Raw genomic sequence first — 9,660 nt, 5'->3', positions numbered from 1 at the left:
CGCACACCCCTCCGCCCCCATGTCCCCTCACACATCCCCACACCACCCCTCTGCCCCCACGTCCCCTCACGCACTCCTACATACCCCCCCCAAACTGCCCACACCCCCTCTGCCCCCATGTCCCCTCACAGGCCCCGACATCCCCCCCAAACTGTCCACACACCCTCACACATTCCCCCTCCCACTGCTCATCTCCGTCTCCCCATGTTTTTCTTCCAGCTCTGGCGGGTCCTCTGCAGAGTCGCCTCCAGGCCTGACGCACTAACTGAGGAGCCCCCTTCGAGCACCCCTGCCTCTTGCCCCTGTAGCTGCCGGCGCAATGATGGCTACACCCCTCAAAAATATGGGGGCTTCCCAAGCTGCCTTTGGGGCTGGGGCAGGTCTGCCTCTGCAGGCCGTTTTCATGAGCAACATCCCGTCTGGGACGCTCACGCCTCTGAAAGATCTGGTTAAATTTCAAGAGACGGCTGGCAAAGACGTGGCTGTTCCCTCGACTTCCTCAGGCGCGAAACGGAGGCAAGCGGGAGCAGCCGAGAAGGCCAAAGGTGTCTTGCAGTCCACGCTCTTGACCAACGGGGCTGGCGTGGAGTCTCTCGACCTCAGTGAAATAAAAGCGGGTTCGGATGTGCCTGCGGTGCAGGCGGCGTTGTGTCAGCAGCAGCGGGTGCTGTTACTAGAGCGCGAGGGCTTGCTGCAAGGCAAGCCATCTGAGGCCGTGCCATACGAGTCTCCAGCGAGAGCCTTCCAAAGAATGAAAGCCAAGGCGTCTCGTGAAAATCAGCAGCTGATGGCGTCCAAGGGAAAACTGGTAGAGATGAAAAACAACAGCGATATGATCCTGGCTCCCATTGGAAATCAGATCTACCTAGGAAAACAAGGTGAAAGATCCTTTGCTAAAGAAAATCTTGGATTTTGTGGGGTGCCTAGTGCACAGACGATTTATATCCAGTCAAATCCATGTTTTATTTTCCTTGGGTTACACCTGACTGAGAGATCTGGGGAAACAACAGATGTATACTGTATTTACTTGAATCCAACAGCAGGTCGTTTCCCCTCCGTTAACAGGGTGGAAAACCACCTTGTCTTGATGGAGTGCCAGCACTAGATCTGACCCAGCCCCGATTATCGCCTGGGGCCAGAGCTGCTGCTGGACCAGCCACAGAGTTGGCAGCAATCTAGTGAGTGTAGGTCAGGGGCCAGGGCCAGGGACCGGGATGGGTGGCATCAGGTTCAGGATCAGGTGGGGGAGCAGTGAGGGTTGAGGATGCATAGGTCAAGGATGTGGTAGCAGTAGCATTCATTGGGGTTGTAGCAGCAGCACTTGCTGCTTCTCCATCCTCAGACCCATGATGCTACCCTGTCCCTTGACCTACCCTACTGCCAATCAAAAATGTGGGTTTGGGTATGGGATGGATGAGGAAGTATGGGGATGGGGCAGCAAACAAGGGTTGGGAGATAGCTAGAGGGAAAGACTGCAGGGATGCAGGTGTGGAGGGGAGGGGCAAGTGGTAGGGAAGCAAGATGTGAGGGTCAGGCTGCCCGCCCCTCCTGATTTTAGGGATAAATTTAAGACCTCCTGATAATTAGACACTATAAATGATTCTTTGTATATCCCCCCTCTCTGATGATAATATCACAGAGTGGATGGACAGCTGGAAGTGAGCCAAATCCGGTTTAAATTTAGAAAATGGGGATCAGAGAAATGGGACATGAACTTTGCTGCTAAAATTTAACTTACCTGGAGCAGTATTTAATACAAGATGAATGATTCCGAGAAATACCCTAAGAACGGCTATACAGAAACTGTAAAAATGATTCTGTATTTGTAATGGCTCCTATAATGTCTTATGAAGTATACATTGTTTGACTGAAAAATGACTAAACTAATTTAGTATTACACAAGCTTTCACTTTCCTAATCAAAGCAAATTTGTTTTTTTCTTTCAGTATTGCATTGCACCAAGGTGGCACGACACAGAAGTGTTGATTCTCTGGCATCAGATCCTCTTGCAGTGGAATCTCCTCAAAAATTTTTCTTACGCTTGAAACAAAAAGTGCAGCAGCAACTGCAAGAAGGTACTTTTTCTGGGACTGTTGGTAGTAGAGTTCCATGTCTTGGGCAGTTTCTTTCTGGGGGCTATTTCATATGGTTTGGAAGAATGTGGTATCTTCTGTTCCCTTCCCCACCTATTTCTACTGGAAAAAGCTGAAAGTGGGAAAAGAAGTTTTTCACAGCTGAAATTCTTCTCTGGTATACAGCTTTTCCAGTAGAACTGAGTACTAAAAATAGGTCCAGTAGTTACTTATTGGGTTTGTACCAGTCCTTCATTTTGAGTCGAAAAGTGTTGGAGTCATCTGGTATAAAGCGTGGCTGATAATGAAGTTTGTTGATTAGTTACATCCAACAAACTGCCCGCTTGGAGAAAGGTGTCACCTACCTGCCTGTACTTCTAGGCCACGCATGGTAGACACCGTAGGATTTAGCCTCTAAGTGACACTAACACTGCACTACACACCCAGCTGCCCCAGCTCACCCTTAGCCTGTAGGCTGTGAGCTCCCCTGCTGAACTGTCACTCAAGCCCATTGGGCCATAGAAGGCTACGCCATGCCACACTGCCCTGTCCCTGGGGAGGGAAGGGAGCCTGGGCAACAGGACCAGGTTTGAGCCTAGAGAACTGCAATTTAACCCCTTCCAGGCCGCTAATTGGACAGCCCTGTTCTACTGCATATTGGTTTGATTTGTCTAACTAGCTCTGTCTGTCAGTAGAGCTTCCTGGTGTGTAGAGCAGCAGAGCATCTCCAGGGGACACACTGCCTATCACTACAGGAACACATGGGATGGTCTCCCTCACCTCACCTGCCCTTAAGGCAGGTCCTCAGTTCACTGGTGAACACAGTCTACTGGTTGCGAACCACAGATTTTTATATGATGGGAAGTCTTCTTACTTAAATCTCAGATTATAGTTATTCAAGCAGTTGTTTTTTGTTTCTTCACCAGTTAACTTTTCCTTTCTGGCAATAATAATCGAACTTCATCCATGTTATTTCTCTGTAATGTTTCCCTTACTTGGGCAGTAGAAAAATTCTTAGTGTTCCTCTTTAATCTTGTGTACAACTATCTGATATTTCTGTGCTAGTTTCTTCTTTGTCAGCCCCATTGTAGCAGTAGCTTGATAAGGTGTTAGTAAGTATAGGTGTTAGCTGGAGTTTGTGTATTGAGTGGTGGAGCCTTGTCCAAGCATGAAATTAAAGCACTACTTGGTCCTGGTAGTAGCTGAGTTAGTAGTTTTGGAGGGTTGGCTTCAGTGTCAACTGATGAAAGTGGCTTTTGGTCTCTGCTGCAACAAAACTTGTGTAGGAACAGAATCAGACTTGTAGTAAACATGCATCTATACAACTAGTCTTGAAACCATCCATTGCTTTCCCTTATTACTTTATTTTCTGTTTTGTTTTGTTTTTTTCCCCCAATGGACAGATCCTATGTCTTCAAACCAACTTAACCGAAACATTCCTCCTTCAACAGTCGTGAACAAGCCATTAGTCCAATCTGGGTTTGTCAAACCACCCAGTAACTTTAATGGAGTGTGCATGATCAACAACAACAACAACCAGGATGATGATTTTCTTGTGGAATCGATCGATGCTGATGACGAGCTGTCTCAAACTATAGTGATGAATATGACAAAAACAATTTCAACCCCTGCTAAAACTGGAAATCAGTTAAAAGAAAACTGTGGTGGTAAAAAAACATTTGAGCAAGAAAGAAGAATATTGGAACTCAAGAACCAGGAGACTGGTCAAGGAGTAGAAAAGACATTGGAGACTGGTTGTCAGAAGCCCACACAGTGCTTCTGTAATATTATGTTTTCTTCTCCAACTGTTCATATACCAAGAAAGCAAAAACCCAAAGGAGGAGATGGTATTATCACCTCAAATGAGGTTCAGACTGATCCAAATGATGGCAGTACGAAAAAAGAGGTGGGTCGACTTGTTCTGTGGAGGTATTTTATATGCTAAGTCTGACATGAGATTTGCCATAATTAATGGTATTTGTGTTATATATATTTAAAAAAAAAAAAAAAAAAGCAGTTGGCAAGAAATAAGTTTCAGTATTTAAAATGTGTCTTATGTTGGATTGCACCTTCCTGTTAAGGAGGGGGAAGGCTTTTTTTTTTGGCTTTTTCTGCCCACCTGAGTTGGATGATAGTGTGCAGTATTAAAGCCAGGAAAAGAGAAGCGTTTCAGATTTTTATGCTTCTTTGCATAAGCTTTTCTTCACAAAACAGTTAAAACAGAACCAGGAATAGTCCAGTCTTCTGTACGTTGGCAAGACCCTGTGCTTTTCATTCTCTTTTGAGACCACGTTGGAGTCGAGAGGAATTCATGGCCTGTTCAGCTCTTAGCTTCTCTGCTTATGGCTAAAATCTTTCCTAGATACATTCTCTGCTGCCTCCAAGAGGGAGGTACAAGGGTGATGGAAAACTGAGGTGACTTGGACAAGTGTTTTAGCCAAATGACCACTTAAAAATAAAGAAACCCACCTTTTTCAGCTTTACTATATTTTTTTCCTTTTAGAAAGTTAGAAAAAAATCAAGCTTGGTTTTTATAAACTCCAAAACGTTGTCTGTTATGGGATGACTAGTAGGGTATAATTTTTTGTTTGTTTTGTTTTAAGTTGAGCTGCAACTGTTTACAGACAGTGTTGGGCTTTTATAAGCTTAGGTTGAAAACTAATTTGGCATATTGTCACAGTTGTTTGAGTAATTAGTGTTTTAACTGAGGTTAAAATTCCATAATCAGTTTAGCATCTTTTCAATGGATGTCTGTCTTCCTTGCCCTCAGTGGGGCTAAGATTTCACCCAAAGAGATTTGTTCTAATTTCAGGAGAATTCAAACTCTTACCTGAAGGCTGCTTAGATCAGGTGGCTGTAAGGTTGGTAAGCTTTGCATGTTCCCACTGTGGGAAAGCTGCAGGCTGTCAGTACTGTGGACTGCAGATATTGGGCCTGCTATGTTTAGTTGTGATTTAAAGCATAAAAGAAGCACAATTTTTTAAAATGGTGGTAGAAAGAAAAATAGGGAAAAATATTGGAACTTTTTCTTGCTTGAAAACCATCTAAATCTGTGCTAGAATCAAAACTGGCCAGTTGTGGGCCTGACATTTCAAGAAAAATATGGAGAGATTGAAAGGAGTGCAGTGGGGAGCAGGAATGATGATTTGAAGACCTGGGCTGTATGATCTATGAGGAAAAGGTGAAAGTAGGACTGTAGTCTGGAAAAGAAAAGACTGGGGGGCGGGATTTGATCACAGTCTTCAAATACCTGAAGGGTGATAGAGGGGATGGAGATAAGGCTACAGAGACGAGCCTAGGAAACAGAACTAGGAGTGATGACCTCAAACTGCAGCCAAGGAAACAGGTTGGAAGTTAGGAAAATTTTTCTGGCTCTGCGGGTGATCAAGCACTGGAACAGGCTGCATAGAGAAGCTGTAAAACCTCCATTCCTGGGAAGTGTCAAGAGCAAATTGTACAGACTTGAATAGTTTAGTCGGATGATCCAGCCCTGAGCATGGATCTGGACTAGATGACCTCATGAGATCCCTTCAAGCCCTATTTTCCTGTGATTTTAGAATAAGGGAAACACTGGGAATAGTTGTCTATTAATAGTCAAACATAATCAGATGCAAAGGAAAAACCTCAGAAAAGATGTGAGGCTGTCAGACTTTATAGACATGGTCATGGGGAAATACTACCTTCAGGTAGTGGCTGTCACTACCCAAAGTATTCAATTCTGTGTTGAATTTTGACTGCAGAGCTATGCTTTAGTGGATCACCGCTAAAGTGTAATGCTTTTAAAAAGGCAAAAGTTCTTCAGTCCATTTAAATGGAGGAAGAAACTAAAGAAAAGATGTAAAATCATAGAATTGGGAGGGAGCTCACCTCATCCAAACCTCTGCAGGTACAAGATGTGTTACTCCTAAAGCATCTTGGACGTTGTCTATTCAACTTCTTGAAAACCTCCAAAAGAGATTCCACAGCTTCCCTCGGCAGCTTGTTCCGCTGTCCTGCTCTTTCAGTGAGGAAATCTTCCCCAAGATGAGATTTAAACTAAAATCATTGTAGCTGTAGATATGTATTTAAGTAAAATGTTGTTAAATGTTTTCCAGGACAGTTATCATAATAAGTGATATATTTCACTACTCTCCAGAAGCAATAAGGAGTTCCCAAGATTAGGGAGGATTCTAATAGGTCTCAGGATTGTGTAGCATACACCTGTAAATCTTACTCATGCTTCTTCCAAGAGTTTTAACAGTAAAAGTGGAAACATGTTAAGTGATTTTTACGTGGCATTAACAGGATTTTCCCAACAATAAGGGAGTGCAGGTAGGCAAGGAGAAAAGGTAAGAAACATGCTGTGGGCATTTGCTCTCCTTGTCACCTTCTGTTTTAACTGTTCTGTTCCTTATAGCTATGAAAAACATGGGAGGGTCAGCATGTTGCCTCCTGTGAGCCATGGCTTATGGACCATGGTTTCCAGGAATTCTGCTTTTCAAGATGGTGCTAAGATAAGCAGGAACTTTTCTTTGGGTTTGTGTGTGTTTTAACATTAAGAAAAAAGCATTTAATGAAGATAAATGGTTTTAAAAACCTCAAAATATTCTTCAAACAACTGCATAATGATGTGTTTGTATACCAATGATATAATCTTTTTTTCTTTTTTTTCTTTTTCAAATATGCAGTCACAAATCTGCCTAAGTAATTGGAAGCTCAAGGCAATCAACAATAATACAGCCATATGTGTCGAAGGAAATCGGAGGTAAGTGATATTTATTCTTCTTTTTCCACTCCAGTGTAAAATATAACACCTTATCTGATCTGTATAACCTCTATACAAATATGTCATCTCTACTTGGGATAGCAAATAGTGGAGTTAAAGAATCATTTGCCTGGGAGCACTAAAAACAGACCTGTCCTTGCCTAGCAGCTCCATAGGGCTGCTGCTGACTGTGGTCCCACAGTCACTCAAGTACATTCCTCCTCTCAAAGAAAATGGGAGAAGGCCCCAGTGCTTGGGACTCTTAAGAAACCCAGCTCCTCACCTGGTGGGGACTTGGCTCTGAGCCTTCATTTCATTCAGCAAATGCTAGTTGTTTTCTCCTGTCTAGTAGTATGGAGGAAAGAGAGGCCTTAGGGCAACACTGATCAAGGTATTTCAAGGATTACAGGCCCTCCTTGTATATTTGTTGTTCCTCCTAATTCAGGGGTGACTCTGGAAATAGTAAAGGGTACCTTTTTTTTTTTTTAAATCTTCCTACCTACAGATTTTGGTTTTTATCTGTGAGGGCTTGTATCCCTTATCTTATAGCCATGGATGTTCTCTCCTGTGCTTGCATGGTCGATGTCTAATATGTTGGGTTTTTTTAAATCACTCTAAGCGGTCTGTTGTATTCAGGAATGTCTTACAACAATGAGGTACATAGGTTTTATTAAAGTAACTCACAGCGTACAATTATGCTTATTTAGGGTTTTTCCTTCATCTGCAATTCATTGCTTTGTAATTCCATGTTTCACCTGCTTATTCTATCTCTGTCCTGTTCTTTGTTTTGCATATAATGTTACCAGTCTTTAATGTCTTCTCTTGGAAAATACTAGAAGTCTCTCAATGTTTCTAGCTTTTGTTGTTGTTGCTTGCCTTGAGACTTTCAGTTCCTCGTCTCTTGAAAGGGGTGTTTGGAAAAGCTTCAGTTTGTTTCAGAGTGTTGACGCAGGATGCAACTATGTACTAGTTACAGATCTTGAAGCTTCAGAATTCATCCCCTTTTCCAAAGCATTACAATGCTAACATAGCCAGTCTCGTGAATTTTGGCATTTCCACTCTTGGAGCTTGGGACTCTGCTGTGAATTGTTTTCCATAAAAAAAAACAAGCCATTTATTTCTCTTCTGTATTTCTTCTTTCCTTTAGAGACATGAACGACCTATGCTGGCATAGTAATGCCATTGTGGAACGCATAGGCTGGAACCAAGTTAAAACATCATCTGGCAACATCTATTTATTAGAAGGAAAACTAAATTACAATTCATTGCGGACAGAAGGTAAGGAAGCAACTTAGAAACTGTGCACAAGAGAGAAATGCAGAGAAGTGCAAATAAAAGCTTAGTTTACTTTAAAGGTGAACTGCAAACTAAATAATTATATTAACTTCAGCAATACATGGTATCTCACCCCTGTCCTGCCAATTGGGCTCAGTTGGACATTCCAAACATATTGTAAAACACTGAAAAATTTACTTTTGCCATCAGCTTTTTAGATCGTTTTGTGATCCATCCTTGTTGGCATCTGTTCCACTGATGTTAACAATCATGATGTAATCTTGCTGGAGCATGGAGCTGGCCAATGGGTATGTCCTTTTCTTTTTCTTTAATATTACTGGTTTGCAAGATTTTCTTCTTATGACTTAGGCCAGTCATTTCTGGTGACATATCACAAGTATTAAATGACCCTGGGACCCGTCATTAAAATAAAGTGCATGTTCTGCTAAAAGCAGTCCAGGTTTCTTTATTTGCAGTTCACCTTTTAAGTGGTTAATTGCTAGCAAAATATCATGAAACATGAGCTTGAAAACCAAGATTTATTATAGAGCCAGCAGCTTTTCATGAGTTTACCTTTTTTAAACATATATTGTTAAGCCAATGGAAATATGTGATCAATCCTGCAAAATTTGGTAGTTTGGAATATCTGGGAGAAGTTATGGCAAATGTGCCTTTTTGTCCTTGCGTAAAAGCATGAAGAAACTGCAAAGATCTGGTCTTGATTGTGATGAAAATTGATATTCAAGAAAAAGAGCATCTGTTTTCATGTTTATTCAGCACTTTTTTATAGCTATTAACAGATCTATTCGGGCAACACTTAAGAACTAGGCTTATCGTGAGGCAAGAAACCATTCTGTCCCAAACTTTTCACCGAGTTCTGAACACTAGATCCAGAGTTAAACTAGCTACACACGTCTGAGCTTTAAATTAAGCTTACTCTTTTGTCCATTTTGGTGTCCAGCAGTGAGTATTCAAAGTAATGTTTGTCAGTTATCGAATTAAAGTCGGTGACTGAAATTACTGGCTACAGGTCTACCTTGCGGCTGTCTTGGAGACAGCAGTGGGAGAAATATGGTATGATACTGCTTTTTATGTAACATGCACTGTACTACACTTCATGAAAAGCTGTTGCTAAAACATTCAGTGTTCAGATGCCATTATTTTTTATTTTACTGCCTTTTAAAAAAAAAAAAAAAAAAAAAGACTTTGGTAACTTTTACAGTTATTTTCCAATTCCACACTTCTTTCTGAGATTTGTGTTTATTAGGCCTGTGCGAATAGGGAAGCATTCAATTCAGATTTGGATTCGGCTGATTGGGAGGACAGTGATTCGATTCAGAGATTTGGATCGCTGTCCCGAATCGATTCAGCTGAAACGGCTTCGGAAGATTTGGCACTGACTTGGTGATTCGGATTGGCTGGGGGGAGGCCCAGCCTCTCAGCACTTTAAAAAGAAAGAAGAAAAAAAAAAAAAACATCCTGCACTCACTGGCTCTGGCAGTGGCCATCGGGGCCTCTGAGAGCTTGTGGTAGAGCCCCTCCACACAGTGGGGGAAAGCTGGGATTCAC

The 9,660-nt window shown here is 42.2% G+C and overlaps 1 protein-coding gene across 1 annotated transcript in view; it reads left to right on the top strand.

Annotated features, from left to right (window-relative positions):
- The first annotated feature begins 237 nt into the window (after nucleotides 1-237).
- MIS18BP1 (MIS18 binding protein 1) overlaps nucleotides 238-9,660 on the top strand; it is a 27,967-nt gene continuing 18,544 nt past the window's right edge. The window contains exons 1-5 of the mRNA XM_019504482.1: nucleotides 238-878; nucleotides 1,947-2,075; nucleotides 3,476-3,978; nucleotides 6,740-6,816; nucleotides 7,964-8,094. Of these exons, the coding sequence (XP_019360027.1) occupies nucleotides 320-878; nucleotides 1,947-2,075; nucleotides 3,476-3,978; nucleotides 6,740-6,816; nucleotides 7,964-8,094 (1,399 nt within the window). The 5' untranslated portion in view covers nucleotides 238-319. The remainder of the gene's footprint in view (nucleotides 879-1,946; nucleotides 2,076-3,475; nucleotides 3,979-6,739; nucleotides 6,817-7,963; nucleotides 8,095-9,660) is intronic.

The sequence above is a fragment of the Gavialis gangeticus genome, unplaced genomic scaffold (assembly GCF_001723915.1).
Source record: "Gavialis gangeticus isolate Ggan-Ray unplaced genomic scaffold, GavGan_comp1, whole genome shotgun sequence".
Classification (NCBI taxonomy): Eukaryota; Metazoa; Chordata; order Crocodylia; family Gavialidae; genus Gavialis; species Gavialis gangeticus.
The sequence above is the reverse complement of the archived record's forward strand: the minus strand, read 5'-3'. Positions and strand labels throughout refer to the sequence as shown.